The sequence below is a fragment of the Octodon degus genome, unplaced genomic scaffold (assembly GCF_000260255.1).
Source record: "Octodon degus isolate 3935 unplaced genomic scaffold, OctDeg1.0 scaffold00092, whole genome shotgun sequence".
Lineage (NCBI taxonomy): Eukaryota > Metazoa > Chordata > Mammalia > Rodentia > Octodontidae > Octodon > Octodon degus.
In genome coordinates, this window is record NW_004524668.1 from 6,892,357 (window position 1) to 6,907,682 (window position 15,326).

Consider the following 15,326-nt stretch of genomic DNA (forward strand, 5'->3'; position numbering starts at 1 on the left):
TTCAGGGCTGTCTCCCTTACAAGGTCCTGTAACCAGCAGCACTTGTAAAGGTGATCCGCGCATAGGTGGTAGGATTGTGAAGGTGAAGATGAATACAATTTTAACAGGTGAAGTGTTCCAAGGGAGAAGGACGGAGGGCTTGAAATGTCCCCCACAAGTCCCAGCTCTAAAGAGAGTGGCACTTGAGGAAGCCACTGGGTGGTTAGGGAAGGTACCTTTCCACTCTCCTCTACGACCTTTGGCATCTTCCTCTGTCCAGGGTTGGTGGCTTGAAACTTGGCTGTGTATACCCTGCTCAACTATGCCCATGCAGGAGATGGAGGCCTCTTGGCCAAGTGAGTCAAGCTTGAAAAGATATCACTCTGGGAAGGACAGGGACATACTCCCACCAAAATGCTAAGGGGATGTAGTTAGTCGATCTGCAGGTCCAAGAAGCCTCCTCCAGAGCTCCAGAGGAAGCTCTCTGCACTTCAGCAGCATCAAGGGACTGGTGGGGAGATGACGGTCCCTTCCCAGGGTATGGGGCTTGGTGTCTGTTGGAGGCTGTGTGCAGAATGTTAATTCCAGGGCTGAGAACTGGAAGGTCGAGAGCTGAACCTTTGGTCTCAAGGGCTGGCCACCCACAAGCACATAAAAGCCCCTCTGAGCACACCTCTTCCTCCTGCAACCCCAAGATTGCCCCTTCCTACTCATCTTTCCCAGCTAAAGAGACACAATGGTGTCTGGGCTCCCAAGTCTCTGCATGTGGTGGGCAAGTCTGGAATTGGGCTTCCTCTGAGAAGCCTGAGCAGAGTCCTGGTACCCTGCACCAGCACCCCGCCCACAGGCCCCACCCCCACACGGCCTGACCCCCACATGGCCCAACCACTTCCCAACAAGGATGTATGGGGAAGGTTGTGGAGTCCCCCAAATTCCCAGGTGGAGTTGTGACTGCTAACCTGCCCACCCCCTGGGAAAACCTTAGGTCTCTTCTCTAGAGTCCCAGCATCCCGCAGGGCAAGAGGCTGTGGCTCTAGGGCTCAGCCAAGGCTCACCTTGCAGAGGGCTCCCAGCACTCCAGCAGAGAGCTACCCTGAGCTTCACCACTCTTCCAGCCAGCACACACCCAGGACCCAGGGCCACAGGGCTCTGGGACCTTGTCTCAGCCACTATCTTCTCTGGGTGTGAGGTGCCCTACTCAGGGGGTGACTTTGCCTCCTGAGATGGCATGGCCTCCCTGGTAGGTTTGCGTGGGAAGCGCTGTGAACTGACTGAGAACTACCTGGGAAGGAAGGGGGCAGAAGCCACAGGGGCCACGCAGAGTCCCTAACCACAGGTCGATGGCAGACTGGCTGTGCCATCTCCAGAGGGCTGCCACTGAGAAGGGATGGGTTTCTTTCCTGGCCTCCTGGGATCCCGGGGATGAGCAGGCTGAGGTGGGGAGGCTCACAGGTCAGGAAGGGTTGGGCTGGGGCTTGGGCTGGGGCTGGGGCAAGTCGCCCCAGGGACCCTAGTAAGCCTGGCCAGTTTCCACAGGCAGGAGTCCCAGCACAGTGGAGTGCTCCCCGAGCTTCATGCGACGCTGTGTGGAGAGGCTCACGTTTTTGGCCAGGTAATCAACAGCAGCTAGAAAAGACAGAGAAAGAAAAACTCCTAGAAACTGAAGTGCATTTGGTCTGTTTTTACCTTTTAACCATGCATCCATCCACACATTCATCTGTCCTTTTATACATATATCCACCCTTCTGTTCTCTGTTCTTCTAGCCACCCATCCATCATTCCATGAATACGTCATCCATCCATCTTTCTGTCCATCTGTTCTTCTAGCCACTTACTTGTTCACCCATCATCCATTCATCCATCCTTCTGGTCATCCATCCATCCTCCACCCACCTATCCATCTCTCCATCCATCCATCCATCCATCCATCCATCCATCCATCCATCCACTCACCTATCCATGTCTCCATCCATACATCCATCATCCACCCACCCATCCCTCCATCCAATCTAGTCATCCACCCATCCATTCTTCTAGTCATCCACACACCTATCCATCTCTCTATCCACCCATCCATCCATCCATCCATCCATCCATCCATCCATCCATCCTTCAGCTCATTTATCCATCTCTTCTTCTTAGCACCCATCATCCAGGCCCCATCCATGTTTCTATCCATCCATTATTCTAACCACCATTCCTTTTCCCCTCCTTCCTTCCCTCCTCACTCTCTTTTCATTGCTTGCTTCCTTCCTTTCATCTCTTCATGTAGTTCTCTCACTTCCTCTCTGCCACTCAGCAAATATTTACTTAGCATTTATTACCTGCCTGCCTCTCTTGTAGGTGCTCAGGGAAGCAGAGATGGGTGTCCACAGTGCTAAGTGAAGACTTACTCCCCCTTCCCAAAAGCCCTCCTGGCTATGAGTGATGGCCCGTTGAGTCCTGCTGAGTTTCCGTAAGAGGGCAAAAGTCCTTGTGCTTCCTTTTGCCTTCTGTAGATCCTGAGCACAGCTCATGGGTTAGGCAAAGCAAGACCCTTGCACAAAAGCCAAAGCAGATTTTGTGGGTATGTGTGTGGTACACAAGTGTGGGGGAGAGAAAGAGAGAGAGAGAGAGAGAGAGAGAGAGAGAGAGAGAGAGAGAAACAAAGAGTCTCCATGCAGCAGTAATGGCGTGTGCATGGACATTCACACAAAACCAGTACTCAAGTGTCTTCCCAGGCTTGTGTGAGCCCCGCCTACCTCCCTGAACATGAGAGCAGGGGAAGTGCCTGTGCAGGGGCAGGCATGAGCTCTGGCCTGCAGGGACAGGAGTCCTGTTCTGACTGCTCTAGTGATGGCTACAGCCAAAATCAGTACCAACGCAGAGACCTGGCTAGCTTGTGGCATGGTTTCTTGAGGAACAGCTATGGCCAACCCACCCTCCTGGGACTGCATGGATCCAGAGGGGAGAGCAAGGAGAAGAGCACTGTGCTAGGAGTCACCACGGGCTGTCACATGCCTCCCGTGTTAGAGGTTAGAAGGCCCCAAGCTTAGAGGGTCCTGCCTGGGCCAAGTGGGTGGAGCAGGATGTGCGGGTGTGACCTGAGGGGCAAGCCAGGTAGGCGATTTGAGGGAGCCAGGGGGTTTTTCTGAGGACCTCTGTTCAAACCCCAGCCCCAGCACATGGCAGGAGCTTGCCTGGGCCCTGTCCACAGGGCCCAGGAAACACCAGGACACTAAACTTTACTGATGGCCCAGTCAACTTCAAGGGCACTCGAGGGCTGCAGAGCCTGCCTTGCCTTGGGGTGGAGCCCGAGGGCTCCTCTTCCGGGCCTCTGTCAGCGGCCCTACCCTTCGCTGTCTCTCCGTGCATCCCCTCCTCTGCCTCTCGCCCCGCGCCTGGGCTCTAAACGTCTCAAATTAGATTAATCAGGAGTTGGCAGGAGCTGTGGCCACGGTGCCAACCAGTAAACAAATCGCAGCCGTCAGCGCCTCGTCAGCCGGCGGCCCCAGAGGAGGACCCTTCTAGCCACAAATTCTTATTAGACTTGTCAGATCTATTAAAATTCTTTTCACACTTCTGCGTTCTATCAGCCCCATCATTAGTGTGGCCCTGGCCTCTGGGAACACCAGGGCCATATTAATCTGCCGAGTGGCCCATCCCTGGTCCCCTGGCCCCACCCGCTCCAGGGGCAGGAAGAGACAGACGGATGGACAATGGCCGGAGCAGGAAAAGGAGGTGAGCAGGTGTCCCTGGAGGCGAGAGGCTCAGGAAAAGGAGGAAGAGGAGGAACAGGAGGAAGAAGAGGAGGAGGAAGAGGAGGAGGAGGAGGAGGAGGAGGAGAGCTCCCCTGTGCTGGAGTTTTGGTGCCCTCCAAGCATGGCACAGAGGTGCCCTCCTGGGGCCAGTGCTGGCTTCCACCACTGCAACCTCTGCAATGCCACTGTCACCTGTGAGGGGGAGGGCCACGCACAGCCCAGGGTGGCTGAGCAGGGAATGTCAGGCCCCCAGCAGGCGCAACTCCTTCCTCGGTCTACATGTTGCCTGAGTGCTCAGATTTGGGATCCCTGTGTGTCAGTGAATGAAAAAGGTGCATTTCAGCCAGTGTCCCATGGGCCGAGTCACACCCAGGCCAGAGGTGAACAGGTTACAGCTGAGCCCGGCCACATACAAGAGGGGAAGCCTGGGACATGGGACTCTTCGTGTACCCTGTAGGAACCTGGGCACACACGCAGTCAGTGGCCCATGGTCTCAGGGTAGCAAGAGGTTAATGGGGATATGATGTATCTGTCCCTGGGTTGCTCTAATTGTCAAAGGTGAGGGGCATGGGGCACTGGAAAAACTTGGGGGCAAGGAGTCTCATTCTTGGACCCATTTCCCTGCCAGAGAGACTGAGGCTGGCAGAGGAAAGCGCACGACTAAAGCGGTGGCTGAGCCGCAGCCAGTCCCACCAGCCCCACAGCCTCCTTGTGGTGGGGTCCTTGCGGGGCCTCTTCTGGGGTAGTGCTGGAGGAGGTGGCCCTACAGGAGCTGGGCACACACAGGAGGAGGAGAAAGGAGAGAGAAGAGGAGGAAGAGAAGTGAGGGTGGGGTGAGGAGAGGAGGAGGGAGGCTGAGGGAGGAGGGGAGGCCTTCCCTGCCAGCTTTCCTGGCCAAGGGGAGCAGGAACTCCTTTCTAGCCTCCTGGGCCCCTTCTCTTTTGATCCCCTCCCCCACCGCCCCCATGCTGACTTTGGGGTTAATTTTATTTCCGAATTGGGCAGGCGCCCCTGGAGCACCGTGCAGGCTCTGGGTGTGACTAACGCCTGCCTGGGGCTGGTCGTGCTGCCACTGCACCGTTCTCAAATCTTTATCAAGAGCATGTGTGTCCCGCTTAGAGCTGGGAACATGCGCAGGGTCAGGGGGTAGCTGGGTACCTCGGGGACTCTTGCACACACAAATGCACCCTGCTCGCGGGCCCCATGCACACACACAGCCATGCCACACGGGCAGATCCTGATGTGTATGGCACACCCGGGCACACATCCAAGCTCACGAGTCCAGACACATCAGGCACATGTGCACACCTGTATGTACACCCACACGCAGGAGCATAGCACTGGACCTATCTGCACATGCATACATGTCTATGCATGCTTACTCTACATGTGTACATGGGACATGTGGGCACATATACCAAACACAGAAAGTACATAAACATGCTCCACTCTAAGTGAACCCCTGCATGCAAACTTGAGCACATGCATGTTACTACATGTATGTGTTCATGTGTGCTTCTGTGTGAATGACAATGAATGTAGGCATGTGTGAGAATCACATGCAATATACCCATGTGCGTGCTCATCACACAAATACATGCACGTGTGCAACCTATATGTCTGGCAGGATGCCCAGACCCATCACGTGCACACAGCACACTCAGATGACCACATGAATCGTAGCTCATCCCCACACACATATTCACACTCACATACAAATGTGCACGTACACACAGAAAGGGTCTGTGAACACAGCTGGGAGGTGCAGGCCGACACAGCTGGCCCTCATTTAGCCATGGAGGCCAAGGCCAGGGGAGGAGGAGTAGGTCAGGGGGGCACAGGGACAGAGGTCAGTGAGGCTGGGCCAGGCTGCTGGCGAAGGAGGACGCCCTCCGGCAGGGAGGCAGCACTACCGCCCACTTCTGATTAGTTTGACACCAGCAGGTGAGGCCTCCGCTGGGAGATGGGGTGGGAGGGAGCCTGCTGACCTCTGGCTCCCTGTCCTGTCTGGGGCCACCTGGCTGCTGACCCGGCCAGCCTCGTCAGCCTCTGTGCTGAGTATCTGCTGCCCCCGAATCAAGGCCAGGTGTTAGGAGGACAGCAGTTGGGTGAGCATGGGAGGCAACAGCAGTCTGGGAAACTGAGGCTGAGGAGACAGCACCACACACATCTTCCCTTCACACCGGGGCAGATGTGAAGGACAGGGCCGAATCACTGGGCTGTGCCCAGGGCGCCACCCACTGCAGTGGCTACCAAGTACCTGACCTGCACCTCGCCCAATCAGGGAGCCCCAAGGCAGCTGTTTATTTAGCTTCATCTAATTTAAATTTTAAAACTGATCTCCAATTTAGTTATTTCATGGTTGGAAAACTTACAAGTCTATTTGGAACAACTTTGGTGTGCCAATTCACGTCCTCAATTATAAACTGTATGAAATTTAAATACCGATCCAGTACTTCTGATGAACACTTACTGTCTGAATTAGAATGGGTTGGGCGGGTAAGACACAGGCGGGACGTCAGAGGCGGTGTGAAAGAGAGTACACAGGCTAGTGTGGTAATTTTATGTGAATTACGTGTTGAGGTGATCACCTTTTGGATATACTGGATTAAATAAAATTTTAGTAAAAACTCCAGTTGTTCTTGTTTCAAAATGTGGCAACTATAAAATGCTAAATGGCACCTGTGACCCCAATTCTATTTTTATAGGAGCCTAAGGGTACCCACCAGGCCCTGGTCAGGTCATCTGGGTATGATGCCCAGCTCAGATTCATCTGAGGTCAACTCTGTCCTCTTGGTGGACCTCAGTTTCCACCTGGGAAATGGGCCCACTTCCCAGACACACCTCCTGGCGCCACTGGGCCTACAGCAATAGTAAGAGGCCTTTGGATTAGGGGCAGGGAGGAGGGGGGAGGGGGCACTCACTCTGGCCGTACTGGCCGTACTGGTAGCCAGCCACGGGGTCCACGCTGTAGCCGGTGGTGCTGTAGGTGGGCGGGCAGTAGGACTGGGATGTAGGCAGGCTGTCTCCCGACTTGATGGAGTCGGCCCGCTGGCAGCTGGCCGAGATCGAGGAGGCGGAGTCCAGGCCGCCATGCAGAGGGGAGATGGAGAAGTCAGCCTGCGGCTGTGGCGGCACCGCGCTGGGGTTGCTCAAGATGCTCATAACCTGCAGGAGAGATGGTAAGTGCCCTGCCCAGGGGACAGGCCCTGAGATGCCAGCGCAATCGAGGACCAGACAGCCTTCTGCTGGGGTGGCTCCCTTGGGGTCCCCGCAGCACCCGGGACCTCAGTTTACCTGATTTGTGACACCCCATGGCTGTGGTCATTGCTAGTCATTAGTGGTTATCATGCCTGCACCCTGAGGGTAGGGTCTCCCTCCACAGAGAGCTCTAAGGGCAGCTCTGTGTGCCCCCAGGTACCTGCTGCTGAGTCAAAGAGCAAATACATGAAAGAATGCACGCATGCATGTGGGCATGAATGAACTAGCTGGACAAGGGGCGCTCTGTGCCTGCTACTGATGAATGGGTAATGCATGCATGGATGCACATGGGCATGAATGAACTAGAAGGAAGCTGGCTGCCAAGTCAGTGTGGGCACGAGTGCACACATGCATGCAGGTGTACTTGCGCTGAACTAACTAGGCCGAGTCTCTCCCATCAGGCAGGGAGCTGATTTTCCCCTGATGGACCAGGGAGAGCCCATCTTCCGACATAAACACAAGAGTCGGCCTCAGCTGCCTGGCTCCACCTCCTTTCCTGTGCTACAGCCCTGCCCCAATCAACTTCTCTGGGCTTTGAGCTTCTGCCTCAGCCACCCCAAAGGACACAGTCAATGCTTTTGTAAAAGCTCCCCAGACATGCTTTGGTTCTGCCAGCTCCCTCATGTGTGTGACCATCACCCCCGCCCTGTGTGGCCCAGTTTGGGCAAATAAAGTCCATCACTAGAGGTGGCATCTTCAACTGACACGTGGGGCCTGTCTCTAGAAACTAGAGAACCTGGTATCAGGGTAGCAGGGTTTTCACTTTATTCATCCAACAAACAGGCATCAGTGGTTAACTCTAGCCCCAGGCTTCAAGCTGAGCACTGGAGGATTTCAGAGAGAAAGAGGCAGGGTGGGGCAGAGAAAAGCCTGAGTCTCATTGGAACAGGCACCAAAGGCCTCAGAACACAAGAGTAATGACAGGCAGAGTGGGCAGCAGCCCTGGGGGGATGACGGAGGAGGCTGGGAGAGGTGGGTCCTTCTGGAGCTGGCCTACAGGGCCTAGGGCCCTGGAGACCGCCTGGCGATGCCAGCCAATGCCCCCACCCTTGTACCTGAGAGCACAGGCTGAGGGTACCACAGAGGGTACCCACCAGGTCCCTCTGAAGTTGTTGACCTTTCCGCATGGATGTGTCCTGCAGGGGCACCCAGGCCAAGTCACAGGGGTGGGCGGAGATGGGAGCTGTGTGACACTTCATAGCTGCATGACAGTGAAGGGTGTCCCCAGGCGTCTGTGACTAAGAGGGGAAGAGAATGGGCCCCGACTCAGAGGGTGGCTGGGGACAGGTGCCGCCTGGGTGGGGTAGGCTGTGCGGGGAGCCTGGCTCAGCAACTTAGCCTTGACTGCAGGATGCCCATCTCTCAGATGGAGACAACTGAGGTCCAGTTCTCACAGCATACATGTGGGAGCCGGGTTCACCCACTGCAGCCTGCCAGGGAAACATCAGGACTGACTCCAATACGCAACCAATGCCTGCGAACCTTTTGCAGGGTCTCACCCCAGGGATGGCAGCTCACTCAGGGGCCACTGTAGCGAGGTGAGGAATGAGGGACGGGATGGGCTGTGCCCATCGCCTTGCCCCAAGATGGAAGATTACAGAAGAGAAAAAGAGGCAGAAGCCAGGCCCGCAGCGTCTGGCCACTGTGGGCAACGTCACATTATCTTCCCAACTTGCTCTCCGCCCTTGAGATCTCTGTCATAGCAGGGTCAACAGCAGGATGCTGGGGTGGCTGTGGGGGAGTGTTGGACATAGGGCGGCGACCCTGGCTTCTGGCCATCAAGATGGGCTCTTCCCAGCCTGAGCAACTGCAAGGGGAGCCGAGGATCTCAGGGTAAACTGAGGAACTTCTGCTCTCTCACTAGGTCGTGTGCTGGGTTCCCAGGTTAGAGTCCTCTTTCCACCTCAGTGGATCCCAGGTGATCTCACCTGGGATCAGGACCCATCGCTCGTCCTACCCCACAAACACACAGCTGCTCCCCGCAAAGGAGGCCTGGGCCCTAACACACAGAGGAAGAAGCTGCCACTCTGTGGAGATTCAGTTTGACCCCGCACACCACCCCGAGATGCCGCACCAGAATGGTCCAAGAAGGGGATAAGGGTGCTTCCAGGCAGGCTGGGTGCTATGCACAGACCCAGTACTGATCCACTGCAACACACCTACCCCATTAATCAAGAGCTAACCCTGGCTCCTCAGCACCACTCAGCAAGGCTGCCTGTGGCCTGCCCTTTGCCCGCCTGGCCCAGCTCCCCTTATTCTTTTCTAGGCCGCATTTCACGCTCCAACTATAACAAACAACCTGGCATTTCCTAAGGAGACTTTTCATCCATTCAGTTACGCATTCAACAAACATTCTGTGGAGTGGTACTCTGTGCCGGGCTCCACATACGCCGGACAGTGAACTCTGAGGGAAGGACGGCGTGGTCTGTCCAATGCTGCTGGCCTGGTGCCTGAATCATGCCCACTGTGTACAGACGCTCGGCAAAGCTCTGCTGAATTCCTGCAGCAAACGTTTACTGAGCACTTATTATGTGCCAGACGCTAAACACGGGGACCCAGCACTGAGGATTCCAATTCCGTGCCCCTCAAGAGTTGCCCGTCTCAGGGAAGAAACCGATGACAAACAAGGGAACAGATGAACAGCACAACTTCTGGTTCTGATAGATAATATAGAGGGAAAATAAAAGGGCATGGTGAGTGGGTAGGCGGGGTCAGGTGAGGCCCAAAAAAGTGATCCCCAGCAAGTGTAAACAACTGGCCTTGGGAAGCCACAGCAGAAGAGCCTGCAGGCAGGGAAATCTGCATGTGCAAAGGCCCTGGGGCAGGAACACACCCCGTGGGTTTGAGCCACAGCAAGAAGATCAGCTCCCAGGAGAGAAGTTGTGGGAGCTGCCAGGCACCCTCCAGGCATTTGTCAGACTGAGCCTGCACAGTGCCCTGGGCTCAGAGGCCTTGGACCCTGGCAGTTAGGTGACAGCTCAGAAACAGCGTGGGCCCAGGGAGCTTTGCCTGTAATGGGATTTGCTCGATGAGATTTGCCCTGGAACAGCAAATCAAATCCACATCTGGGGTAGGTGCGAATATGGGCTGTGGTGTTGGCCCAGTCTCTCCCAGAGTCCCTGCAGGCTCTCAGATCAAAGGGCTTCCGTGTCATCCCACTCGTCTCCAGCGGAGCAGCTTCCAAGCTCACAGACAGGCACCCAGATGAAGAGAGGCAGAGGGGGACACCCTGCCTGTGCCATACTCTGTTTACCCCAGTGGCTTCTCGGGCTAAGGGGTTACTGTTATTCCCATTCTGCAGATGGGGAAACTGAGGCACCAGGAAATTACAGCAGCTCATCCAGCCAGGAAGCGGCAGAGCTGAGATCAGCACCAGGTCTCCCAGGTCCCCCACAGCGCCTCCCTCCAAATCCCCCCAGGAAGCAGGGGCGGGCACCCCTGAGGCCCGCGTGGCCCCCTCCCAGCCTGCCACTTTGCCCACAGAAGCAGGAAACAACTGCCCACAGCGAAGGGCCCAGCCGGGTCTGGGGCCTGCAAACTTTTGAACTTGAGGAAGCCCCCGCCTGATGCGGTGATCCGTTCCCCTCAAGAATGCCGAGGCCTCTCCCGCTCCCCGGGTGGGTTTTACGTTTTCCCGGTGACCTTGCTTTCACTAATGTATTACTTCTTGGTACGTTACCGTTACTAACTCAAAATCAATACCGACCTCCACATCTGTAAGGTTTTATCTGAAGGCAAATCTCAGGGCTGTCCGTCAGTCTGAGTGACAGCCGTCCCTTCCGCCCCCCTACCCATCCCCACCCTGCAAATGCCCCCCTTTCCTCTCCTGCTCCAAATCAGTCCCAGCCTGGACCAGACTAAATCAATAAGGGGCCAGCCTCACCCTCCCTTCCGCCCCTGGGGAGAAGCTTGCTGGTTTTGGGGGTGGGGGCCCCCTTCCACAGCCTCTGCTCACCCACCCCCTCCCCGGGAAGCGCCTGCGCTCCCCTACTTTAAAAGAAGGGGATGGGAATGTAATTAATTCCCTCCGTTCTTGAGCTGGCCCCGAGGGCCTGGGACAGAGGAGGCTGAGCAGCGAGGTCTGCACCCTCTGTGATAACCAAACGCGGCTTGGGGAGCGCGGCTGCAATTACAGGGGCCATCCCATCATCCGGGCTCCTCGGCAGGGTCCGATGGGTGGGCAGGGGCCATGGCAGGGTGCAGCGGAGAGGGAGGCGCAGGGGAGAGGGAGGCGCAGGAGTCAGGGACTGGAGAGGTCAGGGAGGTGGGAGCTGGAGATGGGTGGGTCAGAATCAGATCAGGGAGCCCCACTTCCACATGACCAGACGGGGAGTTCTGAGGGATGGCAATTTCGATGTGGACCCCAGCTGCTGATCAGCGCTATGTCCGGGGGCTTCCTGCAGCCTGGGGGTTGAATTTCTTCCCCAGCATCAGCACTCTGTGGCTGTCAGGCTGGGCAGTCTCTTAAGCCTCTTGGGCCTCAGTCTTCTCATCTGTTCAGTAGGAATTGTAGCTACCTATAGGATCACTATAAGGACTGAAGGAGCAAGTGAGTGGAGAGGTTTAAGACAGGGCATAGGGCTGGGGATATAGATCAGTGGCATAAGTGCCTGCCTGGCAAGTGCAGTGTCCTGAGTTTGACCCCAGGTACCACCAAAAAAAAAGACAGGGCCTGGCCCCCAACTGCCCTTCCCCAATGCCTCTTCCCCTTGGCTTGCTGCTGAAGAGATGAGGAGAGGTAGATGACGGGGTGGCTACCATCCTGAGATGGGGATGGCTACTGAAGAACGGACTGCAGGATCCCCTCTGGATCAGGGTCAGGCCCTTACTCAGTTCTTCTGCCCCAGGAGCCAGCCTCCAGTGGGCACCATCTGAGAGAAGCACTGCTGGATCCTCGGAAAAGTCCTGCCCCTGGCTTCCAAGCTGGAGCCCAACCCGGAAAGGCAGCAGGTGTGTGTCACTTCCATGAGCCCCCTGCTTAGATTCATTTGCTGATTCACCCCAACTTCCTGAAGCAATGTGAGAGCGGTCTTCTCAGCTGCACCCTGCTCCTGAGGAGGGTGCGCAGAACGCAGTGTTTGTTCTAGCTGCACGAAAATCTGTCCGTGCAGCAAGAACCCTCCTCAGACTACGGGGTGTGTGATCCTGGGCTGGGGCAGAGGCAATTCAGCACAGCCCCGCTCACAGTTGAGCCTGGTTCCTAAGGGCTGGAGTCCGTCTCTGTGTCCTGGCAGGCTGAGGGTGGAGAGGAGGGACAGGGCCGCACCACAGGGCTCAGGTGATAGGAGGGCTCCCAAGTATGAGACCGCAGCTCCCAAAGCATGACTGTGACTGCTACACACACACACACACACACACACACACACACACACGCCCACAAGAGCCTCACACTGACACGCTCGCCGGCTCGCTAATACAAGCCTGCGCGGCTCTACTTCCCTTCTGCCACCCCCGGGGAACACCCAGATGCACATCTTTCACCTCCGACCAGGCACACCCATGCACACATGTGCACACCCATGCACACTCCACCAGTCGCCTGCCTGTCCCAGCTCTATGCTGGGATTAGTGTGAGCTTGAAATCACCCACCCAGGCAACCGGCCACCTCTGCGCACCCCTCCTCCCTCTCTGCTCTCCACTAAGAGGATCTGCCCCTCTCCTCCCCCTGCCCCCTGTGGACAGCAGTAATGGGCTTCGGGTGCTGACTGGAAGCTTCCAAACAGGATTTCCTGCAGGTCCTCTGCCCCCTCCCCAAAGGCCCTCCCTGTTTATGGCCCTCACCCCCACTTCCTCCATGGCCTCACCCAGGGTCCTGCAAGCACCCCAACCCCTGCACTCAGCTCTCTTTTGTCAGCTCCTAGACCTCCTCAAAGGCTGCCACCACTCTCCTGCAGAAATATGGCACCTACAGTTTGTATGTTTGGCGGGTATTTTGTGACAGGGAGGGTCTCATGATGTGGTTCATCCTGCTGCCTCCGCATCCAGAAGGCTGGGATTACAGGCATGCGCCACCATGCCAAGCGGCACATGGCAGTTTGTAAAGTAATTCCCTTTCAACCTGGAGCTGTCCTATGAAACACTGTTACTCCTCCACTTTGCAGATGAGAACACTGAGGTTCAGGCTTGCCTGGAATGACCCAAGGAACCCAAGGCAGGATTGGAGTAAGAACCCTTGATCCTGGCTTCTAGCCTAAGGCTCTTGCCCTGAACCTCTTTGAAATGGCTGTGAGCTCAGTGTGTGTGCAAACATGGGATACCATGCACGAGAGCGCTGCAACACACGTGCATGAGTATGCATGCATGCACATGTATGTGTACGTGTTGTGTATGAGGCCACAGGCTGTGTGTATGTATCCGTGCAGATGGGACTACTGGAGGTGCACACAAATACTGACTGTGTATGTGTGTAAGGACTGTGTGTACGTGTGAGGACACAAGTCCAGTTCAAGACTGCTGACCTTCCACTGCCGGCCGGATGAGGGCGCTCCACCTCAACCTCACTAGGGCCTCTTTTGCCTTTCTCCAGTCTGTGTGCAGCAAAATCTGGATGACTCACAATCCTCGGCTGGAGTAAAGGGGAGAGGAGGAGCCAAGGTGGGAGGCACCATTTGTGAGTGTCACAGTGGAAGGGCACCAGGTAAAGCTTCGGTAAGGGCCTCCCAGGTTGACCCTGCCCCTCCCGCCACATGCTATTGCCCACTTGGGCACACAAATACCCACCTGCTCAACATCCCCACGTTCTCCTGTGGCCCTAACACCCCTGGATTGGGACAGGGTAGACTTGGCATCTTATTCCTCTTGCCTGGCGCATAGCAGGTGGTCAGCAAACCCTGGCTGAGTAAGCATGAAGTAATGATGCAATTTACCTTCTAATCCCCAGCACAAGGCTTGTATACAATTGGTTGGAGAAAAGTGAAGTAGACAAGCCAGTTGTGGTGGTGTATGCTATAATTCTAGCTACTCAGGAGGCTGAGACAGGAAAAGGCCAAATTTGAGCCCAGCCTGGGCAATTTAGCAAGCTTCTTTCTCAAAATAAAATTTAAAAAAGGGCTGAAAGGGCCAGCAAGATAGTTCAGTGGACTAAGCACCTGCTTTAGCAAGTGCATGGACTGGGGTTCAATCCCTGGCACCACATGCTGTGCTGGACCCTGAGTCCAACTATGGTGGCGCACGCCGGTAATCCCAGTGCTGGAGAGGCTGCAAACAGGAGGACCTGTACCAAATATGTTAAAAAATATTTAAAAGGCCTGGGGTATAGCTTAGACCTCCATAGGTTGGGGGATCAAAAGCCCTCCATGGGTTGGGGGATCAAAAGCCCCCGCCAACTAGAAGGATTTCAGAGTCCCCTCCTCACCCAGGGAATCCTTGGGGGCTTTTAGCTAAAGACTGGAGTTGGGGGTGATGGGTGTGGTGGATGGAATGGCTGAGGAATTCACATTCTCTGCCTCTGCCTCTCTGTCCCTCTCTCCCTCTTTCAGACACACGCAGCACGCACACACGCAGCGATTCCCAGAGTCTGGTTGACAAGATGTCACTCTGCAAGTATCTGCAAGCATCTAGGCCTCTCTGGAAACACTAGATGGAGATTCTGGCTGCCCCTCCCCAAGCAGATCTTCAGGCTCGCAGGGTTGGAAGGTGTTGGGGCCAGGAAGGGACCCAGAGCTCCAGGCCCCCAGGGTGCCAGAGCTGGTAGAGCACCATGGGACGCAGGGACCATCTCTGATGGCACGATAAATGGCGGCCGGGGGATTAGAGTGATGGCTTGAAGCAGCGGCGGGGTTGGCGGAGGAAGGGGCCGATCGCCGGGAAAGATAGGACTATTTAAAGATAATGATTGCATAAATTTAATTAGCACACTTTCACGCGGCAAATGGCCGTTTTGTAATTAATGTATCTGGCCTTACTAAGCATGAAAGATCCCATCTCCCTCCCCCCTCCCTTCCCACTCCCCCTCCTCCAGGGGCCCTAATGAAAGACAGAGAGCAAGTGACAGAAACAGTTTGTCAGCGGCTCCAGGTGTCAGGGGCCTAATTGGCCAAGCGGAGGGGAGGAGGGGGAGGGAAGGGGCCTCCTTGACTCTGAAGGAGGACAGGGAGGCCTGGGCTCTCAGTCCCCCACCCCTGCTCCTTCATCGAGGGAGATGAGGATGCAGATTGGCCGTGGCAGGGGCTGAGTGGTGGCAGGGAGGCCTTGCTGGTACCTGGACAGACAAGCTGGCACACATCACAGCGTGTTAGGGGTTTGTGGCCAAGATGGCTCAGGCCTGCTGCCACCCGAGAAGCCGGTCCCTTCCGGGGAACGGATAGATGAGCCAGCCCCTGCTTCCTCTTCCAAAAATGGTCCCT

The 15,326-nt window shown here is 55.9% G+C and overlaps 1 protein-coding gene across 2 annotated transcripts in view; it reads right to left on the reverse strand.

Annotated features, from left to right (window-relative positions):
* Window positions 1–527: 527 nt before the first annotated feature.
* Window positions 528–15,326, reverse strand: part of Pax7 (paired box 7) — a 97,267-nt gene continuing 82,468 nt past the window's right edge. For both annotated transcript variants that reach the window (XM_004637675.2, XM_004637676.2), the window contains exons 8-9: window positions 6,644–6,887; window positions 528–1,605 (exon numbers count right to left, since the gene is read on the reverse strand). In XM_004637675.2, the coding sequence (XP_004637732.1) occupies window positions 1,490–1,605; window positions 6,644–6,887 (360 nt within the window). In that variant the 3' untranslated portion in view covers window positions 528–1,489. The remainder of the gene's footprint in view (window positions 1,606–6,643; window positions 6,888–15,326) is intronic.